Consider the following 27,609-nt stretch of genomic DNA (forward strand, 5'->3'; position numbering starts at 1 on the left):
TTAACATATTGCAGTGCACCAATTTGATGTACCATCTCAGATTTTCAGTTCTGAGGAAATTGTTTATGCCAAAATTTAACTTTTCCATGAAATTGTAAATTCCTTTCAAATGTTTAAAACCCATCAGTCAACTGATGCCACTTTAGTCTGATCAATTGCATCACCCACTGCAAAGGAACCCCCTTAAAAACACCTTATGATCACACATCTGCAATAAGGGATAGGTATAGTAAAAAAAAAAGTCTACCAGTACCAATACTGTGACTTTGATAATTTTATAAAGGAAATTACATAACAAATCTTTTGATTTATATTTCAGCTCCTACGCAAGCTGTGTCTCTGCTTCTATGACGTGTAACACTAGGCAGCCCATCAGCATTTTTAGATGTTGGTAGAAGCATGCTGCATGCTTATTGGCTAACTGCTGCTGAGATTTACTCCCAAGGTATCTCACAACAAGGCATTTTTCAATACTTTAGAGGCAATTTGGTCCCTGCCTAAAGTACTGAATTCAGTACCCAGGCCTATCTGCAAATATTTACTTTCCATCCCGAACTGCAGGAAGAAAAAAATCCTGTATCGATTTATTTTGACAGTCAAACTATATACATTTCCCAGACAGTGCTGTAAATTAATCTACACTTATATGATTCTTCCATTACACTATATTTAGCAGATTAAAAAAACACAAATAGTCTTGTTTTAGGACATAAATTTTTTATTCCAAACAATTTAACCAAGCTTGGTTGCCAGTTCCTTTGCCTTCGCTTTCTCCAGCTTTGTGATGCGGGCTGTTGATTTGGGGCCCATGATACCACCTCCCCAGTGACGACGGATCTGGAAAAAAAATAAAATAAAAAAAGGGTTTAAATGGTGCAATTGGGTCTGTGATAACATGCAATTTTGGACTGGTACACTTCATATAGTAAAGTCAAATGAATTCTCACCTCCTCATATCTGTCGTTGTAGTTGGTCTTGATGGCTTCCACAAGCTTGGCAAGTGCACCTTTATCCTCACTAGGAAAGAACAAATCTAGTTAATACAGTGCTGACAGTACTTTGAGATGGAGCTACAAGGGGTTACTGATTCAATAATCATGTTGACTTTAAAATGTAAACATTTGATTAGAGCATCCTGATTAATCTAGCAGCACACTCTCCCAACATTACAGTCATTGCAAATTTTAATAAAACTGCCAAGAACATAAAAATCAGTAACACCAAGACAGTTAGTTGCAGACAGATTATTACTGGGAACCACTGCTGCAGAAAACACCCTATAGATGTTAAGTAACCTTTACTAAATATTTATATTTTGGCCAATGCTCAGGGTTAAAAAGCTCAAAAAGCATCAAGGTGAGTTTCAGGTGAAGAAATTCAAGTCATCACTGCATCAAGGCCAAGTTAAAGACTTTACAAGAGAGGTCATACTGTAATAAAACAACTGACAATAATCAAACCACTCAGTTTATGTTTATACTTACGGGTTAGTCTGTGTGAAGGCAACTGAAGTGCATGTCTTTCTATGCACCAGTCTGCCCAGTCTAGCCTTGCCCTTGACAATGCAGTATGGGACACCCATCTTGCGGCACAAGGCTGGCAGGAAGACAACGAGCTACAAAAGCAAGGGAGAAAAGGAGAAAAATTGAGGTAATCCTAGTGAAAAAAAAAAGAAAAAAAAAAAGGTAATCTGACCAAGAACCGACATGTCCACAATAAATATTGTAGTCTAAACATGTATTCTTGGTTTGTAGTCTTTGCTCAGAATTAAAAAGCTCGTAAGTTTTGATCCACATAGAGGATTCAGGTGAAGAAATTCATACATCATTGCCAGTGACCACTTTCTAGTACCCAATATTGGAAGTTCCACTACTGCGACAAGCTTACCTCAATTGGATCCACATCGTGGGCAATGATAACGAGCTGGGCCTTCTTGCTTTCCACCAGAGAGGTGACAGTGTTCACACCTGTAGAAAATTGGTATAAGGAAAGGAAATTATCTTCTACCGAGAACACCCCCTGAAAATATCTATACTATGATTTTGGCCAATGCTCAGGGTTAAAAAGCTCAAAGCATCAAAGTAAGTTTCAGGTGAAGAAATTCAAACATCACTGCATCAAGACCAAGTTAGATATGACTTCACAAGATGGGTCACGCTTTAACAAACTTAAAAAAATAACATTGGATATTCAACACAGCCTGACTAACATGTTACCCATCAATAACACTTTCTACAGCACTTCATTTACATTTTGTTCTTGTATCTCACCTGCACGGAGGACAGGAGGCCTCTTGGTAGGGGTATCTCCCTTTCCAGCTGCCTTCTGCTCAGCGCGGGCCAGCAGCCTCTGCTTCTTCTCCTGCTTGGTCTCTGGCCTGTATTTGTGGGCCAGCTTGAACAGCTGTGTGGCTGAGGAGAAAGGAGACATTACAAATTTGAATTCAACCAACCCAACAGTTGCTCCAGTATGGTTTCTTCTACAGCATGACGAGTGGACACTTTCAAGTAATTGCATCAGTGATCTTGGTGGAATGTCAGCAGTTATTCAGATAGCAAATATTCGTTCACATCATATGCAAAGCCACAATTAAACTATCAAGGACCCAAAAAGCCTTAAAATACTACAGCTTTCATCACATAAGTGAAACTTACCGGTCTGGCGGTCCAGAGCCTGGGTGAACTGGTTGATTGCAGGAGGAACCTTCAGACGCTTGTAGAGGATGGAGCGCTGCCTCTGCAGGCGGACATAACGAGGCCATTTCACAAAGCGTGTCAAATCACGCTTTGGCTGAATATCCTGGCCTGTGTGAAAAGACAATACATGTTTAGTATCTGAAAAACAAACTATAGCAAAGTCTTTTAAGGTTTAAATTTACGTGCATCAGCGATCTTGGTGATAAAAGTTGTCTTCAGTATGCATAAGATAGCAAATATTCGTTTACATCATCTGCACTGTTACAGTCCCTAGTTCTCGCAAAAAGCAACCTAAGGCTACTTACCGATGCCAAAGTTCTTTGGCCTCTTTTCGAACAGGGGGTTGACTACTTTTTTGGCCTCATGTTTCTTGGCCACAGAAGGGGCAGGTGCCACCTTCTTCCCCTTAGCCTTCTTTCCCTTAGGCTGTCAGGAACAAACAAAAACAAGTTAGTATGTGTTAATTAACGTTATTTAAATGTGAAAACAATTCATGGTGCATTTTGGCCAATGCTCAGGGTTAAAAAGCTCAAAAAGCATCATGGATAGTTTCAGTTGAAGAAATTAAAGTCAACACTGCATCAAGGCCAATGGTTGTATAAACAATGTAATACTAAAAAATTTCAAAAATTCATTTACGTGCAACCCAAGTTGGCAATTAACAGGTTTCTGACTAAGGTACAGTCTGTAGAACTACTTTGAGCCAAAGTTTAAAGCCTAGCTAAGTTTGTATTTTAATCCTACAGCTGTTCAGGGAAAGCATACAGCATAATAATTGTAGAGGCAATTACATTTTTAATGCTTTGTCCAAATAAAGTAGATTCCGGATCTTGGTTGACGATTGTGATTACCAGCATGCATGGGCTTTAGCATCCATTGCTCAGCATCCAGCCTCGTCCAAACTAGTTTCCAAATTACATACTATAAGCATATGCTAGTCTTTAGATCAGTTAGTTGTCAATGCCGTAAAAACAAGCACCAGAAGTAAAGCATTCAAGCAGTGCAGGGAATAAAACTAGCTAAATCCCCATGTTGATCACTAACCATAAACTGTTAGCATGCTATACAACCAGAGTTAAATGCTAACGTCAAGCTGCTAACGTTACCACTGCTGAAGCCTTATAATTCACAAACCAAGACACACTCACAGTAACTACAAGCTACCAAAGTCCCTAAACATGTAGACTACATCTAAGCTATGGCTACCAACAGTAACGTTCCCACCAATGAAAACTGAATTGAATTTAAGGTTAAGCCAACATTAGCTATGCTCGGGCCCATTTAGTCAACACTACCGGGTGCACCATCCGGATACTTATATCCCAATACATCACGTTACCGTTCAGTTGTACTTCATTTAGTTGCAATATAAAATTGTTACCAGTTTAGGTACTGGTAGTCCACAGTCATGCGGAAAATCCAAAAAATTAGGGATAACGTGCTTCTGACACCAAGCGTGTTCCCCATCGTTAGCTTTAGCTTCTGACAAGGAGTCACGGTGCTACTCGTACCGGCTACACAAGGCTCAACTTAAAACTATTTTTACCCAAATACAGCAAAATATCGACGCGCAATATCGACATAATATAAACAAGCAGGCTTCACAGAAAGAATAGGTACATTCTACAATGTTAGAATAACCATACATTTAGGGATGCAGACAGATACAATAACTATAGTAATTCTCCAGAAGAAACGACTATGCACCCACCATGTCGGTTCAGGCAGAAAGGAAGACCGAGGGATTCTGGGTAGCCTAAATACCGCGAGGCTTTCACCGTGGTTACGTGGCCTCTTATGCACCGATCTAGAGTCAGATGTCACAGCTACTCGCTTGCTACAGCTTTGTAGTTTTAAAGGTTAGGATTCTGACTCAGGATCAGCGTTGCAATATAGAGGCTTAACACGCTATGTACGTCATAACCATAACTTTCAAAAGAAATTACATTACAAAAACTTATATTATTTTGATCTTTTTTTACATTTCTTATTTTGTATTCATTTTAATAACATATGTTACGTTACAGATTATCTATACAGATTATCTAGCTAATTTCTGTGTATTTTTCAACAATAAAGAGATACACACTCTGAGAACCTGACAGACAGTAAAATAAGCTTGGCCTGCCTCAGAGGAGTTGGTAGGAATTGAGTGTCTTGAGGATTGATGTTTCCAACATGAATCGTCAGAGTGGAAAAGCACTGGTGTAAATAATACAATTCATTAATGATGCCTGAATTCCATTTAGCTGCTTCAGTTTCAGGGTCCTGTGCATAGTGGCTCACTGTCACACTGTCATGGCTTACTGCATGGATGTATTAAGAGAACGGCTTACTGTGGCACTTGAATACAACATAAGCCACTGTAGCCGGTCCGCAGTGTGTTCGGGGTAGCCCTTGGTTTCAAGTAAGCTTGCAAAAGTGCTTGGTTTTAAGGGGTATCTACCACTCCCCCTTAGCCCTACCCCTCGATCAAAACGAGAATTGGGATAGCCCTTACTCTCACGTCAACGTGCAAAACTAAGGGGAAGGGGTAAGTGGAAGGGGTAAAACAGAGAATTGGGATTGAGCCTGAAACACCTGTGCATTTCCTATAGGCCTACTATAATGTCTGCTGTGATAGGTCTATTCTAATTCAAGCACCTTTATCAAGTTTACATATTTGTCTGCTTTTTGGTTTCCAGGGATACCTGATTGTGCTGGGACCCAACCAATGGGCTATGTTTTACTTTTTATAAGATATTCTTTAATTAGTGGACAAAGGTACATACAGATCATGATCATGACTAACTGTACATGTCTTAATTAATGCTTGTGCGTGCTACAGGAGTATTTAGGTTGATCTCACCTGTTCAGCCCATTTAAATTCCATCAGCATTTAAAACAGTACATTTAAATAATCTAATTTTTGTGTGTGCTAATTACCACCTGTTCACTGGGAATCACCACTGCTGACCTTGTTACATATGTGGACCCTTTGATGCATCAATACAAATCCGTAAAAAGTCAATATACTTAAAATCACACAATTACAGAAAACAGAGCAAGTAGAATGTGGAGACAATGTAGAGGGCAGGAAATTGCTATTTGGGTTTACAGTATTAATAATTGTGTCTAATTTACACGACTTTCCATTTTCATTTCATTTCTTTATTTCTTTAAACAGGGACAACGTACAATATACATACATACTTTGGAAGATAGTTCACTGTTGCAAAGCATTTTATAGTAAAACATGGTGACCTGCTGGCCAAATCCTTGGTTTTGCATTCGTATGGATTAATTTTAAGACGAATATTTATTTATTCTTTTGGGACAATGACCAGTCTGTCCCAGAATTAGCTCAATAGTGAAATTGTATCAGGAGTCCCTGGGCAGGCAAATCCACATTCGTTCCCCCAGCACTCCAAAAGTTAATCCCAAAATGGCAAACTATTCCTTGAAGTAGCCTACTGCTGCTCTATCTGACTTTTCCCCATGATTCAAAACGGACAAGTGAGATACGGGTTGTAAATGCACTTTTCTTTCTTGGACATACAATTGGCTAACATTATGCATTTTGTGCCCAACCGTTCTTCCCACAGTGGACAAAGTCGACTGAAAAAGCACACTAATAAAAGCCATACACAGAAAAAGCTAAAAGTATGGATGTATTGAGAGAACTTGGTGACTCATTTAAACGACGTACAATATTACGTCACTTCCGTAAACAGGGATCTTTACCGTTAATGAATAAACACTTTTAAATCTATTTGAATAATAGTTTCTACTAAATTGCACGTATGAAATACATTTCAAAGATACACAACTAGCAAGACAAAATCAATGAAAAGGGGGGTTTCTTTTTCAGAACATCGCTGTGGGCTGGATTTGTCAGGCGGACGTGTCCGTGTTTCCTCCTCCAGCCCTGCGTCGCGTCCATAGGTCGCGTCGCGTCGCGCCGTGCCGTGCCGTGCCGTGCCGTGGATGGGAGGGGGAGTGAGTTGTTTGGGGATGGTGGGCCGGGGTGTTGCGGCTCTCAGCTCGGCTACTCGATATCTTGCTAGCATACTGTCGCCTGCCCGGATCCAGTATGGTTTGTTTACCAGAAGAATGAAAAATAGCGATTACCATCGTGGCAGCTGCTTCTGTTGGTAAATATGAGTCATTCATAACTGCTGTTGTCATAGCTGCAGTAATGAGATGGTTTTTGAGCTTTCGTTGGTAAACATAAGGCCTTTTAGTTGTTAGATTATGTAGTATGGGGGTTGAAAGGATGGTCTCAACAACACTATAGGTTAGGTGTATATGGTTCCGTTGTCAGTCAGAAACGAGGGGCGTGTGATTTATATTTATATAAGTGCATATCGTGTTTTTGTGTTGAGGGGATGAAGCTAGCTTTAGCTACAACACCTTGTCACCTGAATGACTACAGATTTGTTATTACTGCCCTGTCAAATTAGCAGACGTCCCCCCGAAGAGAGTGAGTAACTATGGCTGAACAAGAGCTTTGTCCTCACCTGGACTCCATAGGAGAGGTAACCAAGGAGGACCTCCTCCAGAAATCCAAGGTGGGTTTTCATTCATTTACTTGGAATGTCAAAGAAGCCCGGTTCAGGTCATTGGATGTGTGTGCCACGGCCTACACGTCCCTTAAGGTTGTTGTAGCAGCCTTTTACCACTTTAGTAATAACCACATGAGTTGGAATTTTTTGCTCTGCTATGTTGTCTTTATTGGGTATCGACAGTGAAAAGCATCCTTGCTTGTGTCAGCTCTTACTCTTCCTGAGTGAACCAACATGTTTGTGCATTTCTAATATTTTATTCTGTTCCTTTGGATTCTATTCATGCTGCAGGGGACTTGCCAGTCTTGTGGTGCAGGGGGTCCAAACCTGTGGGCATGTCTGCAGGTAAGGTCCTTTAAAGGTTTTGAATCTTTCTTTTCAAAGGTTATTTTGCTGGTTTGTGCACCTTGTCACATAAATGATTACTGCAAGCGCAACTAGCGTGCTGCATTTTAGAGAAGGCCAGATGAAGGCCAGATGAATGCTTAATAATTAATCAGTAGTAGCTGTCAAACCTAGGCAGGCAAGCAAGTGCACAATATATGCAGTTACAACTATTAATTTAGACTCTGACATTTGACATTCTAGTATGGAATTAATTAAGCCAAGACAGGAAGATATTGTGACGTAATGTCTTTGCAAGATAGAAGAGAGGATTCAGAAGCTTATCTAATACAGTGTCTCTGCTCTGTAGAGTGACTGCCCATATGTTGGTTGTGGAGAGTCCTTTTCGGATCACAGCACCCTACATGCACAGGTAAAACCTTCTCATACAAAACATTCTTGTCCGTGTATCTCCTTGCTGGATGGTTATGGGAGGAAAAAAAGTCCCTTGAATGATTGCGAATGTGTTTCCTTTAGGCTAAGAAGCACAACCTGACTGTGAACCTGACGACGTTCAGGATCTGGTGTTATGTCTGCGAGCGGGAGGTATTTTTGGAGCACAGGCCTCCGCTGGTGCTTGTACCTGCTGCTCCCCACCACTGTAAAGCCACAGAGCAGGTATGACTTTGCCTTCTCACCCGTCTCCCATTTAAAGTCCTAGTAATACCATTTCAATTTCACGCAACCTATTTCTTACTCCGCTTCATAATTATAGTATATTTTAATCTATTTCCTAGGAAGCAGCTCCTCAGCCAATAGGTCACCCACTAAAAGCAGTACCAATTGCTGTGGCAGAAGAAGAAGGTTCAGATTCAGAGGACGATGAGCTTAAACCCAGAGGTACTGTCAACTTTTATTTTTCTAAACAACAGCGCACTTGAATTTCCTGAATTTGTAAGTGCTCATGCTAATAGGTCACATCTGCCATATGTATTAGATATAATTGATTTTAGTCCTAAGAATAGTTACTAGGCATGTTTCCTTTAACCTAGAATAGCATTGATAATTATCCCTTGATAAGATAAGAAAAACTATTGTCAGTCACGAGTAACCGAAATTCATCTTTGACAGGGAAGCTCAAATGACATAAAATACGTATAAGAAACATATAAGATACATGTAGAAACAGTGTAAACACACTGACTCACTGACATTTAGTTTTCTTTTTGCAAAGTGCAAAAAGAAAACTAAATGGAGTGGGAAATGTTGCCTATTTGTGATAGCAGTGGGGATGAAGGATTTGTTTTGTATGTGTTTTTACGTGCCAACAGGACTTTGTAACGTTGACCTGATGGCAGTAACTGAAAGGAGTGGTGGAGGGGGTGGGTGGGATCCTGTGTGATTGTAGTGGTGTCCGTCATTCTAAAAAAATCATTCATATCTAAATTACTTAGTTTGTACACTTTTGCATTCTCTGGGAATAAAAAAGAAAACTGTACGGCTGTTTCTCCTGTTGTTTGTAGGCTTGACAGGAATGAAAAATATTGGTAACTCCTGCTACATGAATGCCGCTCTTCAAGCCCTGTCCAATTGGTGAGGTCACTTCCTGTCATTACATTTGGTCGATTACCAGGGGTGTGGCTCTTTGTTATTTTGTTTTGCTTTAGTTAGGCAGTTGTGTTGACACTCTCTCTTTCCTCACCAGTCCTCCTCTCACTCAGTTCTTCCTGGACTGCAGTGGATTGGTCCGGACCGATAAGAAGCCTGCTCTCTGTAAGAGTTACCAGAAACTGATCTCAGAACTCTGGCATAAAAAACGGTAATAAACACATACAAGTGACATAAAATGACTCGATACAAGTGACAGAATGTAGCTATACGAGACTGTTATGTACTAATGATTCTGAATCATATACAGTATATTAAACTAACTCTCATGGCGGCTACTCTCCCAGGCCCAGCTATGTCGTGCCTACCAGTCTGTCTCATGGCATCAAACTAGTAAACCCCATGTTTCGTGGTTACGCTCAGCAGGTAGGGGCAAGCAGCCAGCAGGTAACTACACCTGGCATCACTCAACAGCTTGATACGGTCTTGTTCTTTTTATTTCTAAACTGTGAACCCCTGTGTATCTCCCTCACACATTCCCTAAAAAATACTGTTATTTTTGCTATTAACAACTACATTTGTTATTAATAACCAAAGGCTTGACTTGAGTTGTTCACATCACTTCAGTTTTTGGAGAATTTTAGTATTTTGCTTACATCCCCAGAAACGGACAAATTGTTAAGTCTCTCTGTATAAAACAGGAGGATCGATATGACCTAATTTCTTTGGTAATCGTGACATTAGCCACTTTATAATTGCATAAACTACAATATGTACTTATGTTTGTCCATTCAATCCTTTTAGAGAGGTTTATTAGTGTATATCTTAAAACAGTAGTTCAACATTTTGGTAAATGTGCTTTTTGCTTTCTTACAGAGAGGAGTAGTTATCTTAATTTAGCGCAGTAGAGGGAAACATCTAAGATAAGCTAACCGTCTACTGCCTGTAGCTCTATTTTTTGCGCACAAAAATATTAGTGATATCGACCTTCTCATCTTACTCTCAGGCAAGAAAGCAAATTAGTGTATTTCCCAAAATGTCAAACTATTCCTTTAACTTTAGAGAGGCTTCTTGATCCAATAGATGTCTAGTATTTGAGCCAAGTTAGGCTAAACTTATATCTCAACATACCTTCAATCTGCATGCGGAAACTTTAAAAAACGTATCTGCGACTTTGTCGGACTCTGGAAGGAAGAAAAACTGAATTATTTCTTTAAGTACACAAACAACTCAAATGAAACCTTGGCTTTTGTCTGATTCTTTGTAATACAATAACTATATTTAGAAATGGTTTCATGTTTTACTCAGGCTTATTATATGTTTGATTTGAAGTGTATGGTTTTGTTTGACTGATAAAGTCAAAAAGTGTTTTTAAATAATGAGTTTTACCTGTCTTCAGTGGGTGTGATTAGGTCCTCCTTGTACCACTTCTTACCAATGTAGAACAAGACATACAACATTACTCACACATTTCTCTGTCTTATCTTCTTGTTTTGAAATAGTCAGTCATTGTCTCTGCAAAACTCCTGTCTGTGTTTATGTACATGTAGACACACTCATGCATCCTCCTTTTGGGTGAATGCAAGGTGCTTTTCTTGCTACAGGACACTCAAGAGTTCCTGCGCTGTCTGATGGACCAATTACACGAAGAGCTGAAGGAGCCTCTGGCAGAGTGCAGCATGAGCAGGGAGGGAAGTGATGGGGAGGAGATAAGAGACGGAGACCGTTCCCCGTCTGAGGATGAATTCTTATCCTGCGACTCTGGCTCCAGCAGTGACCGTGGGGAGGGGGGAGGAGTGGCTGACGGCGAGCTCCTACTGCAGGATGAGTGTGACGGGGTCAGGTCAGCAGCAGGGGGGATAGTGGGCGTCGGTACCGGCGGGGTGATCTCGGAAAAGGAGAGGCTGAAGGAAAGGAGAGTGTCTGGCTCACCCCTCCGTGGAGGCTCGCAAGAGATGGATGAGGATGCTGATGTGGATACAGCAGCCGAGGAGGGGGTCCCTGAGAGGGGAGAGGAAGAGGAGTTAACGCCAACCACAAACACTGACGTCCAAATCCAAGAAAACAACCAGATATCTGATACTGGGCAACGGCAAAGCCCGAGCAGCAACACCTCCGGTATAAGGCCAGCAGGATTATGAAAGTGTATTTTTCAACTTTATATCCCTATTATGTGAATTATGTCTCTAAAACTGTCAATTCTCTGTACCCAACATGCTGTTTTCTAGAGCCAGACAATGAAGCGTCAATGACCCAGTCCCAGTCCACTCCTTGCAGTCCTGTGCGAACCCTTCAGGAGCTGCATCCCAAACTGTCCTCTAGTCCACCTCGCTCCAGCCCCCTCCGCTCTGCAGGACCTGCATACTCCTTTAAAAAAGGTAAGGGCATTTTCTGCATTCATCAGCAGCAACATTTTATTCTATTTTTGGTGTTAATGCAGTGGTGGTCTTCTGTCCGCCACTTTATACACAGACATTCTTTCGCCTTCTTTTCCCTCATCCAACGACATCAACAATATTAAGTTTGTCCTCTAATATCCTCCTCCGCGTCATGAATCTTCCAGCTCAGCTGCTGCTCAGTGCCAGGAAGAAGAAACAGTCTCACTATCGCAGTGTGATCTCTGACATCTTTGACGGCTCCATCCTCAGTCTGGTCCAGTGTTTAACCTGTGACAGGGTGAGCTGTGCTTCATCTGTTTTAACACCAGAGGGAGCCACATATTTAGTCAGAAACCACAGTATATTTACTTGATAAATTATATCTATATATTTTTTGTTTTAAGTGAAATTTAGATGATAGTATGTCTGGTGTAATTGTGTCATTTCAGTATTTTTTAGGATTAGAATTAACAAAAATGCATGAAAATCTTAATTGAACAATTAACATTTTAACCATTTGCTGAGATTAATTGTTTTGTATTTTTATTAGTATTATTCACATATGCGTTTTTTTTTTGGAAAACACAGATGTGAAATGATTTCTCATTGACCACACACTCATATGTTTAGATAAGAATTTATTTAGATTTTATAAACTATAGAGGCATGCTGTGTAAACCAATTCTATAAATGTGTGACAGGTCTCTACTACAGTGGAAACCTTCCAAGACTTGTCCCTCCCTATTCCTGGTAAAGAGGACTTGGCCAAGCTCCACTCCTCTATACATCAGAACCTTCCAGTCAAAACCGGTGTTTGTCCCGAAAGTTACGGCTCGCAGGGCTGGATCTCCTACATCATGGACTCCATACGCCGGTCAGTGAGCCATGTTATACTATCAGAGGAGAGGAAGAAGTCAGCGTGTTTGAACACATTAATTCAGCAGATTCTAATCAATCTGATTGCACACTAATATGCTGAGGTCATTGAAATGATTTAGTGAGGCATGTTTCTGGCAAGAGGCTTCATTTGACTTCCTGTTTATGTAAATCTAAAAGTTGCTTAACACAGTATGACTTTTTTGTGATTAACAATTTAATATTTTAAACATAAAAACACAATTCTCAACATGAACAACCCCCCCCACCAATTAATCATTACCACCCACCCAGACAAAAATCAAGAACAGATCACACAGTAACTACAATATTCAAGACCATTTAACAAAATAGACAATAAATCATATACCAAATAAACATATGTACTGTATAAATGACAACACCATAAGCCCATCATACACGTCTCTCCCCAGCACAAAGCTTCTTTGGGGCCCTCCAGAAAGCTCAGGTTAGGATTTTATTAAATAATGGATCCAAATTAACTTTAATGGAACACGCCAACTTATTGGGACTTTAGCTTATTCACTGTAACCCCCAGAGTTAGACAAGTCCATACATGCCCTTCTCATCTGTGGGTGTTGTACTCTGTTAACTCTGTCTGACCCTCCCAGCGCTAGCTAAGCCTAACACAGATCCTGGAGGTAACCGGTTCCAACTAGCCTACTGCTCCGAATAAGTGACAAAATAACGCCAACATGTTCCTGTTTACATGTTGTGATTTGTATAGTCACAGGGTGTACAAATAACAAGGTCACTATGCTTTTACTATCTAGTAATTGTTGACTCTATTACTCCAACTCTGAGCGAACTCCAGGCGAACTCTCTGCTCCTCACCACAGGGCTTCTGGTGCTGCGAGCAAATCACTCCGCCCAAGTAGCAGAAGTAGCAGTGCTTCGCCTTTCTGAGAATATAGTTCCCAGTTTGTATACGGTTAGAAGATGGCTGTGTCTCATATGACCTTGCTATTTGTACACAATATGTAAATAGGAACACGTTGGCGTTATTTTGTCACTTATTCGGAGCAGTAGGCTAGTTGGAACCGGTTACCTCCAGGATCTGTGCTAGGCTTAGCTAGCGCTGGGGGCGTCAGACAGAGTTACAACACGCACAGAGACGAGAAGGGTATGTATCGACTTGTCTAACTCTGGGGGTTACTGTGAATAAGCTAAAGTCCCAATAAGTCGGCGTGTTCCTTTTTAACTAGGTCTTTTAACTGGGGAGGGAATAAGATGCCCAGATATACCTTGTTTTGGCCCACGGTATGACTTATTGAGGGAAGTTCCTTACAGAGAAAGAATGCAAGTGGAGTCAAGTTTTTTTTAGATGTTATGCTCAATTAATTTCTTATGAAAATCCACATCATCGCTGAGGATTGAAATCAACCGAAATGAGAGTTCCAAGAAAAGTGTTAGATGGGAATGTGGCTCCAGTCACGTCTCTTTAGAGAATATTCTACTGTATGTTGTTGTGGAGGCCACAGATGTGCAGATGAGGGCGTGTAGGTATCAAGAGGGCTTTGCTAGATATGTCAAGGCAATGCCTTGTTCTGTTTGCACTTTAACCTGATCTGGAACAATGTTATTCTCTACTGGGGTTGTGAGGTGGATCAGCATTATGCATGCTAGCATCTTGCTAGTCACAGGAAGGAAAGAGATAACACAGTTGATTCCCTTTAATGATAAACTACCTTCTTTGAAATATATAGTGACAATCAGCCCCTCCATTGGGTTTCAAGTTACTAGACCTGCACCATGAAATGATGAAGGATAACGGTTAGACATTTGCCCTGACAGAATTCAGGAATTCCGTCAGGGCAAATGTTTGAGTTGTTCATGCAGTGAGAGGGCTTTAAGGGCATCCTGGAGTCAGTCCAGGACTGATGGCTTGGTGGAGATTATGTAGACTGAGGAGGGCTCTGAAAAGCTTGACCCACTGCTCCAGGATAATATTTGAGTGCTGAGCCTCCAGATGACGAGAAGAGTAATATTGCATTTTTAATGACTGTAGAGGGTTTTCGACGGTGTAGTAGAAAGTGTAGTTATTGTCTATGTCAGCAAAGCAGTGGGTTTCCTGAGATACCGCTCATTTTATGAGTTAACAAGAGGGTTGTATACTGCTCATTCAATAGAAAACTAGAATCACTTCCTGTGCATTTGCACATACCTGCAGTTTGTGACCTGTATTTGTCATTGTAGATATTGGGACAGAGATTCAGAGACAGGCCTTGGCATGATATGAGTTCCTCTTCCGTCAGTTCCTAGATTTCAAAAGCACCGTCATAACAGTGCTGGTGACGTCATTTGGTGAATCTAGTGGTTTCTGAGGAAGTATAGATGAAGGATTGTGGAGGTGAGCTGCGTTGTCAATAGGGTTGGGCATCGTTTTGATTTTAACAATTCTGATTCCAAATACGATTCTTCTTTTCGATTCCGGTTCTTATGGATTCTCGAGTTTGATTCTTTGAGGGGTGGAGTTGAAACAGGTCACATGCTTATTTCACAAATGAGAGGAAAGTTTTACCGGGTTTTTATAACGTAAAATAAAGCCACACTAGAGCGCCACTTACTGTGCTCCACGGCTGCAACACAACAAGCCCCTGGCTGCTACGAAAACCCAAACTTTGTAAAAATTTGGAACCGATAATTGGATTTGAATTACTGGAATTGTAATTTTTAAAACGATTCCAAGCTGGAACAGATGCCGATGCCCAATCCAAGTTAACAAACTTAACAGACAACACATATCTTCTCCACACAACCCTGTTCTGCCATAGAGCAGTGCTGAGCATATTTATTTGAAGAAGGGGGTACACAGTTCCTGCTTCAACGGCCATCTGAGGAGCAAGCCTTTCAGGGGAGATCTGGTGTATTTGGGCCCTTCAAACTTGCCATCTAAGACCCTTTAAGGAGCTATTATCGCTCCAGGCAGCATTTAATTTGGGGTCATTTAATCATTACAAGTTGCCGACCCACATGATGTCTATATTTGTCAGTATGATCACTGTGAGGAGACAGACTAAAAGAGGCTATGTGGCTGTATGGTTACATCTCTTTGTATTATACCTCTGAACAGGTTCGTAGTTTCATGTATTCCCAGTTGGTTTTGGGGGCCCATGGTGACCCTAGAGGACTGCCTCGCTGCCTTCTTTGCTGCAGATGAACTCAAAGGTAAACAATACTACACTGTGCTATTTTATTGTAATACTCTAGTTTTTATATGGACTGTACTCGGGATATCGTACACATGGCTCTCACTAACAGTTACCAAATTCGTGAAATACCTACAGTGCGTTTTTTTCACACAACATGCACGGCCAGACTGGCCATCAAAACAAAGAACAGAGAAGCTCGGATTACAACACACACAGAGAGAGTGTGACTTCATTCTCTGCTCAGGATGCCATTACTCCACTATATCTTTACATAGTAAAGATTTGTTTGCTGCTGTATTAATGTTCTAAATATTGAGTACAGAACTTTTAAGTGATCAGGTGTAGGTAAGAAAATGTATGTCAGAAGTAACAATCACATCCATTCTTTTTACAGGGGACAACATGTACAGCTGTGAGCGATGTAAAAAGTGAGTATGTATTGTAAATCCAGGTGGAGACATGAATTAAAACTAGATAATTTCTCACCTTTCAATGCTTAAAAACCCTTAAAACAAATGTATTTCTCATTTAGATTTTTTTTACACAGTATTTTGTTTTCTACAGGTTGAGAAATGGTGTCAAATATTGCAAAGTACTTAGGCTTCCAGAGGTATGATCTCTTTCTTGCTGCAGATACCAAGTTTAGTTGTGCTTGTGGCTGGCTTCATGAAGTGTTATTTGTTTGTGTAGATTCTGTGCATTCACCTGAAGCGCTTCCGGCACGAGGTCATGTATTCGTTCAAGATTAGCAGCCACGTATCCTTCCCGTTGGAAGGCCTCGACATGCGACCTTTCCTGGCTAAAGAGAGTCCATCCCAAGTCACCACTTACGATCTGCTGTCAGTCATTTGTCACCATGGCACTGCAGGAAGTATGAGATAACTCAATGTTATTTCAACATGGTTAACATATTTTAGAGAATCCATAAATGTGGTGTACATGTTCATGTACGTTCTTTTTCTTACCCTTTTTCTGGTGCTGCAGGTGGACACTACATAGCTTACTGTCAGAATGTGATCAATGGCCAGTGGTATGAGTTTGATGACCAGTATGTCACAGAGGTCCATGAGACAGTGGTGCAGAATGCAGAGGCCTACGTGTTGTTCTACAGGTAAGCATTTAAAAACTCCATCATGGCAAACATTTATACATAATCTATTTATTCAAAACGATGTTACAGACTGTGTTTCTTCCTGGACTCGTGCAGGAAAAGTAGCGAGGAGTCGCTGCGAGAGAGGCAGAAGGTGGTGGCTCTGGCCAATATGAAGGAGCCCAGCCTGCTGCAGTTTTACATCTCCAGAGAATGGCTGAACAAGTTCAACACTTTCGCCGAACCAGGCCCCATTAGCAACCACACATTTCTTTGTCAGCACGGAGGTGTGTGATACAATCTTGATCTGAAAAATGTGTGCTGTCAAAACCCTGCCTTATCACACTGAGAAAACATGCACATGCTTCCTTAAAGGGGACTAATGCAGCGTTCCATTTACCTCTGTTTTCATTGTTTTCATTAGCTCTAGCCTGGTTAGCTATTGTTAGCAATACCAGTTGATAACAACGCATTACGCCGTTTTTTGTGCATGCAAACAGTGTAACAACATGTCCACAGATAGAAGTTGAACATGTCTGTGTGAACTAATGATTTTGTGACACAAATAAGATAGAAGTGCTTATAACTTTAGGTTACTGCAGCTTTCACAACTGTTGATACAGGGGGCAGCCATGTTGGATTTTGAAGTCGGGCTACTGCGAGGTTGTCAGAGTTCCGAGCTCGGAAATCTGAGGTCAGGGTGCGTGTTTCCGACTTTGACCTTGGAAAATCCGAGTTCCGAGGTAAATGGAACGCGGCACTAAAACCGGCCTACAATTATGGCGCTTTTCCATTACATGGTACCTACTCACCTCGCCTCGACTCTACTCGCCTTTTTTGGTTTTCCATTACGAAAAAAAGTACCTGGTACCTGCTAATGGGTACTTTTTTTAGTACCTCCTCAGTCGAGGTTCCAAGCGAGCTGAGGCGAGCGGAACGGTGACGTGAAACCCTGCAGGCTGCTGACTGGTCGGAAAGAATCGTCACTGATCACTGCATTGCTAGCGAGAGACGGTACAGCCAACGGTGTTTTTTTGCTGCCGGAGGCTCCACGCAGAGCTTTCTCCGTAGCATACAAGTGGCCCGATGTTTATACTTGTGCGCTGGTGTGTGTCGAGTCGCCGTGTGTGTGTGTGTGTGTGTGTGTGTGTGTGTGTGTTTGTGTGTAGCTGGTGAGCGAGGGAGAAGTGAGAGAGTGACGGCGATTAGCTCCGCAGCGAGTAGCAACTCTAGAGTCATATATATGTGAGAGAAACAAAGTGTCTGCCCTGTTCTTTCTGACCACGGTGGGAAATCTGGAGCAGGAAAAGTTAACTATCTTGTTGATTTCATGTTGTTTACGGAGAAGGAGAACCAGGAAATGAGTCGGGGGGGGGGGGGGGGGGGAATGCAACGCTACCAAGCCACGCCCGCGGCAGTCGCTATGACGACCAGCCACGCTGAGGCGGTACTAAAATCTGCAATGGAAAAGGGACGCACAGTGCGCCGAGTCGAGTCGAGGCGAGTAGAGTCGAGGCGAGTCGAGCAGGTACCATGTAATGGAAAAACGCCATTATTGGTGTTTTAAGGAAGAGACTCTTTTGAGTTGCATTATGGGAAATGTAGTATCCAGTGTTTTTGTACTATCCAGAGCTTGACAAAACATTAGGTGGTTTCTTGTGGGTCCTCTAATTTTAGCAAGTGAATTAATCACTTGAGTACCCATTTAACAACAAATAGACAATAGCAAATAACCTCACAGCAAAATAAATGCATATTATCCGTTGGAAGTCATGTTGTCGATCAGAAGCAATTAGCTTAATGGATAATGTTTCCAAATTCTTACATTTCAGGCTTTCAAAAACAATTTTCTGACAAATCAATACATTTCACCTACAGTTTTCCAAAACCTGTTGCTACCTTCTCTAAACATATTTATTTTGCCATATTGTTCAGCTGTTTTAATTATGGACGGTGTATTGAAGAGGTTTCTGGCATCTCGAGATGTTTCAGCTCTTAAAACAAATAATTCTTGTTCTGGAGGTTTCTTTTAGATTTATGGTAGTTGGCTAGTTTACATGTCTTACTTGGAAAACCATGGCTTTATTGCTTTTGTGAGTTACAGCCCATCATTGTCTAAGAGGACAGCAGGGATGAGGGAGGGGATTTTGTGTAGGAGGAGAATAAATTTACCATAGTTGTTGGAATTTTTACTGGTCTCCAGTACGGGCCAGAAAAGGTCATAGATTTCTCCTTTTAATTTAAACATTTTATTTCTGTACAGGGATTCCTCCTAATAAATACCAATACATAGATGACCTGGTTGTGATTGTTCCTCAGAATGTGTGGGAGTACCTTTTCAACAGGTAAATATGCAACACATTACCATTTTACGTTACCATTTACATTTTTTAAAGGTGTGTCTAATTAATATTTCTATATTATATGGATCAAAGTAATATAGTATGTGGATTGGAAAGTAAAAAAAGTAGGAGTGTAGTCAATGTCAAAAGAGGCGGTCTATTTTAATTGAATGAATCTGATAATTGTTTAATCACAGCTGAAGACGTATGTAATGTCCCTGCGAACTGAACACATATGTAGCTCTACAATAATCTAACAGAAGAATGTATCTGAATTGATCAGCGCGATGGCAAAACCTGTAAACAAAGGCCTTAGCTGAACATCGATTGGATACATTTGAATGCATATGTTCACATTCATTTGTTTCCATCAATTGGTGTTTCTGTCCTTAGTTTTGGAGGCGGCCCAGCCGTGAACCACCTGTATATGTGTGCCATCTGCCAGGTGGAGATTGAAGCTCTGGCTAAACGCAGAAAAATGGAAATAGATACCTTCATCAAGGTAAAAGCCTGTATTCTGCAAGGGCTTACCTGTGCTTAAATGTGTCTTCATGCTTTGTGCTGGATGTTGAACGGGCAGTTTTCTCTTGTCTGTAGCTGAACAAAGAGTTTCAGGCTGAAGAGGCTCCGACGGTGATCCTGTGCATCAGCATGCAGTGGTTCAGAGAGTGGGAGAGTTTTGTGAAGGGAAAAGACAATGGTATGACCCTGCAGGAAGACAAACCGTAGTGCATTAAAGTTCTTCATCTTTCTGCCTTTACAAAATATCTTTTATGATTTGTTTTCTCAGAGCCACCTGGTCCCATCGACAACAGTAAAATTGGTGTTATGAAAGGAGGGCACATACAACTGAAGCAAGGTAAACCACAGCACTGGTTGTAAAGCTGGAAATGAGAAAAACAGACAGCCAATAAACCATTTCTTTTATGTGCCTCTCTCCCCTCAGGTGCAGACTATGGTCAGATCTCAGAAGAGACCTGGCAGTACTTGTTGGGTATTTATGGCGGAGGCCCTGAGATCGCAGTGAGACAAACTGTGGCACCGTCTGACCCTGACAGCCTTCATGGAGAGAGGAAGATCGAGGCAGAAACCAGAGCACTTTGAGATAAAAAAAAGGTTGGGATGTTTACTTATTGGGAAAAATCACCATAATCCAAACCTCACATTCCTCTTCCTTCATATACACAGACTTGCATTCAATCACATATTTAAATATACTTTTGGCTGCTGTGTAACATTTTACTGGAAGCCGTGGTCATGGAGCTGCTCTTGGAACTAGCACCTTTTCCACCCACTTCGCTTACGTCAACCACATGAGTTCATAAATTCCTTCTGACCAGCAGAGATTAAGATAGCTGCACATATGGCCAAGAATAATAGAGGCAGCACATCCAGCTCAGAAACAGCTGTAAATCCAATCTGAGTGTTTGAGTTGAGGGCCCATTAAAGCTTTAGTGCATAACTTTTTTATATTAATACATTTAAGCCATTGCCAAATGAGTTACAACAAAGCTAATTAGCTCCACAAAACTCTCTCTGTATTTCTCAGTATGGCAATGTCAGACACTGGTGTTGTCTGGCGACTTTTTCGCGCGCAGAAAATCTTCTGAAGAGTCCATCATGTTTTTTTTAATCCTGTGTGTCCTCCTTGGCTACTAGCAACTGTGTGGCGGAGGGGTGGTGGGGGTGCGCGATCACGGAAGGCTTGTGTCATGTGGACGCGCACAGTTTTGTTGTCATTACTTAGAATTCCTCATGGGGGCGACAGACTACACACTATAGCTTTAAGGGTGCATTTGTTCTCAACTTGTTTTTCATTTTCCCCAGGTCTTCTGATTCCCCTTTCTACTCTTGCCCTCGCAGGAAGCTGAGGAATTTGCACCTTGGTGAAGAATCCTCGTCGTGAGCACTTTGTAAATGTAGCAACGCATCATTTTGAAGCTGTGTCGCAAGAGGGTGAAACGGTACTTAAATATCACATAGGTTATTTATTGGATAACTCTCAATGTTAAGGTGTAAAAAAACAAGATGTTGTGTCACATCTCTGGAGCTGTTTTTGGTAGCTATGGTGTTTCAGTGGCTGCTGTAGTGACTAGGTGTCAGATACTGCGAAACTGGCAGACAGCTGCTGGTGTCGTGAACCAGTTACTCAGGAGGAGAACAGAATTACAGGCTGATGTTTGGTTTAAGGACTGAACTGTTCTTCGTTGGAAGCAACAACCAAGAGACGTTAACATGCTTTCTGTTGTTTGCCTGTTTACTAGTCACATAGCAACAAGTTCAGAAAACAAGTGAGCTATATTACATAAAATCATACTCTTGCACCTACAACCTTAAATACAGTTAACTGAGCCCTCAGGAATGGAAGCCTTTTGTTTGTTTAAACCAGCAAATTGATCAGATTAACAAACTTTATGGAAAATATCACAGCAGGTTTGTGTCCAACCACAAAACATGCATGTGTTCCAAATACTATTTTCAGGGTGTATTTGAAAAGCTTCAAACTGCATTTAACTGCTACTCCTTTATTTGGACCTCTAAGGACATTTCACTGTCGAGTTTGTTTACTCAAACGCACAATAACATCTTTTCTGTGTTCAAAATTATGGAAATATTCAGTCGCTCCTGTACAGCACTATCCATAAATGGGCATACATGCATAGAGATATATGGATATAATTTTTTTTTTTTTAAAGAGTACAAAAATAGCAAATTTCCCTAATTGAAGTCATATATGGCAGGAGTTAAGTAAGAAGAGAGGAATACATATCTTTTGCAATAGTGGTAAATTTGACAAAGGGATACAAAAAATCCTGTGCAACAAATATTTTAACTGGCTTTTCGAATAAAAACATAAAACATGAAACATAAAAGTGAGAATTACCTAATTTTAGTTCTTTAGAAGAGATTAAAAGGTGCAGTAGGTAAGACTTATAAAACAAATTTTTCTTCATATTTGCTGAAACTTTGCCCTATGTTCCAGTAGAACTACATGAAGCAGGTAATTTAAAAAAAATCTGGCTCCTCTGGCACCACCTACAGCCTGTAGTGAGATTTGCAAAAATCCACCGCTCCCTGTTCAGATGCACCAATCAGGGCCTGCTCATGCACACACATTCATTCTCCCTTGTGGGGGGAGGGGCTTAGGAGACTGTTTTGGGCTTTAGCGGAAAGCGGGTAGGGACTGTGAAGTTGTTGATGTTCACATTTTTTGGCTAAGTCCTGGATCTTCGCAATCCTACCTACAGCACCTTTAACTAAAAATGACATAATTTACCTGTTTAAACCAAGAGAGGGCAATATTTTCCGATGTAATATTTAGAAAGTACGAAATAATCTGACATCACAGATAATTGGCACCACATGCAAAAATCCCAAAAAACAGTTAAGGTAATATAGGACTATTATTTGATTGATCAAGTATATTTTCTCATAATATCTTAATTGTGCATGTTTCGTTATTGGAAAAAATTAAGCTGTACCATGTGGTATAGGTTAAAACACGCGTCTTCACTAATTGAGACACCATAGCTTGTTTACCTTAAATTCTATTTATTCTAAATTTGATTCAGATTTGTCTTTCTCTCCTCTTTTTTATCTTTGAGTCACAGATCAGACAGGTAGACAAGAGTGTTGTGCAAGTTTTTCAACACCATTTGTGACAGTTCAAACAACTCCCAATATTAACCTCTGGCTTTCCGTTTGAAGCAGCCAACAGGCTGAGTTGCTCAGAGCATTTAAAACAAAAATTGGAATATCAATAGTAACATCACATATTGTTGTGTAGAGGTTTCCTTTACAGCATAACAAATTCAATAGTTAAATTCAAGTGCCAGGGTAACATTTCTGAGAAATTACAGAGTCAGTCCAAGCTTAGCTAAATAAACCACATCCTCCTCTTATCTCATTGTAGATAAAAACCACATGCTTGCCTTTTTTCAATGTACAGCTCTGCATTGGCAAAGTCTGCCACCGCATTTTAAGCAGTTAAAGCCGAGCATCGTGGTAGAGTGAGCAACACGTGGGAAACAACTAATGTTGAGTGTAACTGTGCTTTTCTGTTATATTAATAATAAATACCAATTTAAAAAAGACCAAACTAGAAAAAAATATTGAATTGAATTATATTAGTTATGTTTATATAGCACAATTCATTTAGACAGTTTATAAAATTACAAGATAGTATAAAAAAATTAAAGATTCCTTATTTTTTTAGTCGATTAGAATTTACTGTTTGAGGGTAACATCCCCTGGCATGTTACATAAAGCACCAATGCACCAGTAATAAATTGTTTTAAAATCTTTTTAGTTTATAAATAAATCATGAATTATACTTATTAGACATGCACGGAAATGCCTCCAGAAATCAGATACTCACTTGGATAAATACTGCTACTTACCAGTCCAAACGGCCACAAGACGTGTCAGCAAAGACAAATGAGTGACCGCATCTCAAAGCCTATTTGTGAATGGGAAAAAAAGCGAAAAACGGATTTTTTTTTTTTCAATACCAAATGAACACTGAGTTTAATCTTTAGCTGCCATGCAGTATTCACACAGAGATATAGTTCTTAACCTTCTGCTGCTTGCTAGCTGTAGCTTTATGTTAAGCGTACAAGACATGAGTGGTATCGATTTTCTCATCTAACTCCCAAAATGTCAAACTTTTCCTTTAAATATGTTGAAAGAAGTCACTATGAAAAATTGTTGTTTGTTGCTTTTCTACTTAGAGACAATGTTAGTTTTCTCAGTTAGCTAAAACTTTCAGATTCCAGGACAAGCGAGACAGACCGTGAAATATACGTAATCTGATCAAATCCAACACTTTTAACAAGCTTAGCAGATATTCAGAAGTGTAATTATCAGAAAAGCAGCTTCAACATTCCCCGGGCAATATCCAACAAGGCATGCAAACCGTGACCCAAAATACCTTTAATAAACCTTTTCCAACCACAGATATTTTGACTTGTCATAGCAGAAAAAGCACAGGTGCAACTAATACCATTAACAATCACTATATATTCAATTTAAGTTTGACAGTAAGCCACGCCAGAGAGGAAGCATGCATATTACCAAGGCCCTGAACCTGGAGCACCTGAATGGAAGGCAGCCAGGGAGTTTCTAGGGTGGCAGAGTGTACGTTGATTACAGGTGGCAGTGTTTTTGACAACATTGCAGATGGACTTCTGTTGTTTTTTTTTGTCAGTATTTCTTATTTTGCCAGTGTTGGTTTCTTTTTCCTTCTTTTTTCACAGTTAAACCTGTTTTGTTTAGGCGATTTAGGGGCATCGAAAACAAGTTGGAACGCAACACTGACATATCCTCACCTTTTAAGTAAGAACTTGTTAGCAAACCATGGCTTATTTACACATCCAGGAGTTACGGAGCAACATTCATGTTTGTGGCCACCTGATGAATATAAGTCCAATATTCACTCGCTTTTAGCTTTGTTTTTGGTCTCTACCATCTCCTGAGGGAAATATTAGTCTCTTTTTCTGTTAAATGCTCCACTATGTTCACCTGCTAGTCGCTAACTGTGTCTGTCTGCTGCTTGGTGTTGAGCAGATAGTGTACATTAAGGTTTTAGAGATTTATCAATGTAAACAGTTGCCTGCTGCGGCTAAAACCAAGCTATAACAACGGTAAGAGTGAACCAAAACAGAAAAGTTGCGGAACTAAACGAGATGAAACTCGCTATGAAGCTCCTAAAGCCGAGGCAAGCTGCATATTCAGAATATAATTATCTGTAGGTTTCACATTGCCATGTGATGCATCGTTATAAAAAATACCAATCATAGCAGCTCTGAGTTCGAAGCTTGCAGTTTGAGCGGTTGTGTTAAAGCCTATCTAACGTCACTGTAATGGCTAACAACAACCGAGCAAGCAGTTAACCTTGAACGTACCGGCCCTGTCAGACGAGGACTTGAATATATGGAGGTCGCCATAACCCTGCTGAATCATCTGTGACCAAAAGCATTAAATACTAACAGAAGGCAGCCATCATTAATGTTATTAATTTCACTTGAAACGTTACCGCTATGACAGGTCAAATGTCAGCTCTTTCTATTGAAGGTCCTATGAAGTGCTGCTTTTTGGATGCTTTTATATAGGCCTTAGTGGTCCCCTAATACTGTATCTGAAGTCTCTTTCCCGAAATTCAGCCTTGGAGCAGAATTACAGCCACTAGAGCCAGTCCCACAATGAGCTTTACTTAGGATGTGCCATTTCTGTGTCTGTAGCTTTAAATGCTATTGAGGAGGAGAGAGGGGGGGCAAGGTGGACTGCCACTTTGCTCGTTTGCAAGCCATGATGTCTCTCTCTTCCTCATGGGCAGGCCAAATTCTCTGGGTGGGCAAAGCAGAGAAAGGGGAGGTAACCTTGCTCCTTATGACCTCATAAGGAGCAGATTCCAGATCGGCCCATCTGAGCTTTCATTTTCTCAAAGGCAGAGCAGGATACCCAGGGCTCAGTTTACACCTATCGCCATTTCTAGCCGCTGGGGGAACTCACATTAATGTTAAAAAACCTCAAAGTGAAATTTTCATGGCATGGGACCTTTAACTTTATTCCAGAACATGGCCTAAAGTAATGCATGTCTCCCTGTTTTCTTTGATGTGTCCAAAGAGCAATTCACCAATTTTAATAAAAGAGGACAATAATTTGTTAATTTGTCTTAAGAAAACTGTTCTGTAGCATTTTTCTTTTTACACATGTCCCATCTGTATCTACCAGAGATGATTTGATACTATAGGGGTTTGTGTGTGTGCTATGTTTAGAGCGTTGTTTCGGGGAGTAAGTGCAATGAAACAAAAGACAAATCTTTGTGCAATCTTATCATCAAAGAGACACTGGACAGCTATCAAACACAGAGCAATTTGAACAGCTGACAGTAAAGACTGAGGCAGTGCAGCTTATTATTTTGCAGTGTTAAGAAACGTGGAGTGGTAATTACTTAATTATCCCCAGCTGTGAGTTTGTTTGCTTGTGTTACAGCACGTAGCTATTCGTGTGAGAATTCTATTTCACTGAAAAATATAAGCATTGCTGTGGTTGGACAGAGTTCATCAGTGATATCATGACACCATGGAGACAGCACAACAGGATTTCACTGACTCATGTTTTCCTTACATTTTACAGTGTGTGGCTGTTGTGGTCATGATAATGGCGATGCTTTGACTTAAGTGATTGAACTTAATTTAATGGGATGTCTTACTGTCTGTAAAACTGATGTAATTATTCATGACTGGTTAAAATATTAAAAATGCCTGGTCTTTGATTTGAGTTTTTTTTTGCTGTGAGATATATATATATATATATATATATATATATATATATATATATATATATATATATATATATATATATATATAGATATAGAGATATAGAGATATAGAGATATAGATAGATAGATAGATAGATAACTTACAACCCCCTCTGTTTGTATATAAGTATTGTTGGAACACACTGTGGTACCATACCCTCGTGAGCATTATTTGAACAGTATTGTATTGCAGAAAGTAGTGTGTTGCCATAAAAATGGCGGGGAAAAGGCAATTAACAATGGAAGAGAGACAGACCATCATAACACTTAAGAATGTTGGTCTTTCCTACAGAGAAATTGCGAAGAAAGTCAAGGTGTCAGTGAGTACATTATTCTTCACCATCAAAAGGCACTTAGAAACTGGGGGGAACTCTGACAGGAAGAGGTCTGGCAGACCCAAAGCCACAACAGAATCAGAAGACGTTTCTGAGAGTCAACAGCTTGCGTGATAGGCAGCTCACAGGACAACAGCTTCAAGCACAGCTTAATAGTGGTCGTAATAAGCCAGTCTCAGTTTCAACTGTAAAGAGAAGACTTTGAGCTGCAGGTTTGATAGGTCGAGTTGCAGCAAGAAAGCCATTACTAAGATGTCAGAATAAGAAAAAGAGGCTTGCCTGGGCCAAGAAACATCGTCAATGGACTACTGAAGACTGGAAGAAGGTGTTATGGACTGATGAATCAAAATTTTAAATCTTCGGTTCATCACGCAGGATTTTTGTACGCTGTCGAGTAGGCCAAAGGATGGTTCCTCAGTGTGTGACATCAACTGTCAAACATGGAGGAGGAAGCGTGATGGTCTGGGGCTGTTTTGCTGGATCCAGGGTCTGTGATTTGTACAGAGTGAAAGGCACCCTGAACCAAAACGGCTACCACAGCATTTTGCAGCACCATGCAGTGACCTCTGGTATGCGCCTAGTTGGTCAGGGGTTTATCCTACAGCAAGATAATGACCCAAAACATAAGTCCAAGCTATGCCAGAACTACCTTAGGAAAAAAGAACAAGATGGTAAGCTTAAAAACATGGAGTGGCCAGCACAGTCCCCAAACTTAAACCCCATTGAGCTGGTTTGGGATGAACTGGACAGAAAAGTGAAAGCAAAGCAACCTACAAGTGCCACACATTTATGGGAACTTCTGCAACAGAGTTGGGAAGAACTTTCTGAAGAATATTTGATTTCCATTGTAGAAAGAATGCCACGAGTGTGTTCAGCTGTTATATCTGCCAAAGGGGGCTACTTTGATGAGTCAATAATTTAG

The 27,609-nt window shown here is 40.5% G+C and overlaps 2 protein-coding genes, 1 long non-coding RNA gene and 6 other non-coding genes across 11 annotated transcripts; 1 reads left to right on the forward strand and 8 right to left on the reverse strand.

Annotated features, from left to right (window-relative positions):
• Nucleotides 1-697: 697 nt before the first annotated feature.
• Nucleotides 698-6,745, reverse strand: rpl7a (ribosomal protein L7a). The gene is made up of 8 exons (XM_039780502.1): nucleotides 6,580-6,745; nucleotides 3,002-3,127; nucleotides 2,655-2,804; nucleotides 2,271-2,411; nucleotides 1,888-1,967; nucleotides 1,485-1,615; nucleotides 948-1,017; nucleotides 698-837 (listed from the first exon to the last, which is right to left on the reverse strand). Exons 1-8 carry the CDS (start codon nucleotides 6,743-6,745, stop codon nucleotides 733-735), a joined length of 969 nt encoding a protein of 322 aa, XP_039636436.1. The 3' UTR covers nucleotides 698-732.
• Nucleotides 1,322-1,394, reverse strand: LOC120546128. Its single transcript, XR_005636804.1, has one exon. It is a non-coding gene; the product is annotated as a small nucleolar RNA SNORD36 (small nucleolar RNA).
• On the reverse strand, nucleotides 1,757-1,833 carry LOC120546126. The gene has a single exon (XR_005636802.1). It is a non-coding gene; the product is annotated as a small nucleolar RNA SNORD36 (small nucleolar RNA).
• Nucleotides 2,049-2,118, reverse strand: LOC120546127. Its single transcript, XR_005636803.1, has one exon. It is a non-coding gene; the product is annotated as a small nucleolar RNA SNORD36 (small nucleolar RNA).
• On the reverse strand, nucleotides 2,513-2,580 carry LOC120546132. The gene has a single exon (XR_005636807.1). It is a non-coding gene; the product is annotated as a small nucleolar RNA SNORD24 (small nucleolar RNA).
• Nucleotides 2,880-2,954, reverse strand: LOC120546131. The gene has a single exon (XR_005636806.1). It is a non-coding gene; the product is annotated as a small nucleolar RNA SNORD24 (small nucleolar RNA).
• LOC120546129 lies at nucleotides 3,206-3,278 on the reverse strand. Its single transcript, XR_005636805.1, has one exon. It is a non-coding gene; the product is annotated as a small nucleolar RNA SNORD36 (small nucleolar RNA).
• usp20 (ubiquitin specific peptidase 20) lies at nucleotides 6,656-22,031 on the forward strand. Of its 3 annotated transcripts, none has more exons than XM_039778733.1 (25): nucleotides 6,656-6,829; nucleotides 7,139-7,246; nucleotides 7,532-7,585; nucleotides 7,935-7,997; nucleotides 8,102-8,242; nucleotides 8,362-8,464; nucleotides 9,088-9,157; nucleotides 9,270-9,383; nucleotides 9,520-9,619; nucleotides 10,777-11,290; nucleotides 11,401-11,550; nucleotides 11,736-11,848; nucleotides 12,252-12,424; nucleotides 15,521-15,615; nucleotides 15,994-16,027; nucleotides 16,164-16,209; nucleotides 16,290-16,470; nucleotides 16,584-16,710; nucleotides 16,807-16,976; nucleotides 18,953-19,034; nucleotides 19,425-19,533; nucleotides 19,629-19,731; nucleotides 19,822-19,890; nucleotides 19,978-20,147; nucleotides 20,859-22,031. In XM_039778733.1, the coding sequence occupies exons 2-24, from the start codon at nucleotides 7,169-7,171 to the stop codon at nucleotides 20,133-20,135; spliced, it is 2,847 nt and encodes a 948-aa protein (XP_039634667.1). In that variant the 5' UTR covers nucleotides 6,656-6,829; nucleotides 7,139-7,168; the 3' UTR covers nucleotides 20,136-20,147; nucleotides 20,859-22,031. The 3 variants fall into 3 exon arrangements, with proteins under 3 accessions (XP_039634667.1, XP_039634669.1, XP_039634668.1); XM_039778735.1 differs by having other exon boundaries at nucleotides 9,520-9,598; XM_039778734.1 differs by having other exon boundaries at nucleotides 7,142-7,246.
• Nucleotides 16,854-19,670, reverse strand: LOC120544881. Its single transcript, XR_005636593.1, has 2 exons — nucleotides 19,563-19,670; nucleotides 16,854-16,996 (listed from the first exon to the last, which is right to left on the reverse strand). It is a non-coding gene; the product is annotated as an uncharacterized LOC120544881 (long non-coding RNA).
• Nucleotides 22,032-27,609: the final 5,578 nt, after the last annotated feature.

The sequence above is a fragment of the Perca fluviatilis genome, chromosome 17 (assembly GCF_010015445.1).
Source record: "Perca fluviatilis chromosome 17, GENO_Pfluv_1.0, whole genome shotgun sequence".
Taxonomy (NCBI): Eukaryota; Metazoa; Chordata; class Actinopteri; order Perciformes; family Percidae; genus Perca; species Perca fluviatilis.

Bases quoted from the DNA above. Each gene is read 5' to 3' on its own strand.
- usp20 (XM_039778733.1), top strand. From the start codon at position 7,169: ATGGCTGAACAAGAGCTTTGTCCTCACCTGGACTCCATAGGAGAGGTA. The intron at 9,158-9,269 runs GTGAGGTCACTT...TTTCCTCACCAG, and splicing joins CTTCAAGCCCTGTCCAATTG to TCCTCCTCTCACTCAGTTCT. The intron at 15,616-15,993 runs GTAAACAATACT...TTCTTTTTACAG, and splicing joins TGCTGCAGATGAACTCAAAG to GGGACAACATGTACAGCTGT.
- rpl7a (XM_039780502.1), bottom strand. From the start codon at position 6,745: ATGCTAGCAAGATATCGAGTAGCCGAGCTGAGAGCCGCAACACCCCGG. The intron at 3,128-6,579 runs GTCCGCCTGACA...TTGTTTGTTCCT, and splicing joins GGAGGAGGAAACACGGACAC to GACAGCCTAAGGGAAAGAAG. The intron at 1,968-2,270 runs GTGAGATACAAG...AATTTTCTACAG, and splicing joins GCCTCCTGTCCTCCGTGCAG to GTGTGAACACTGTCACCTCT.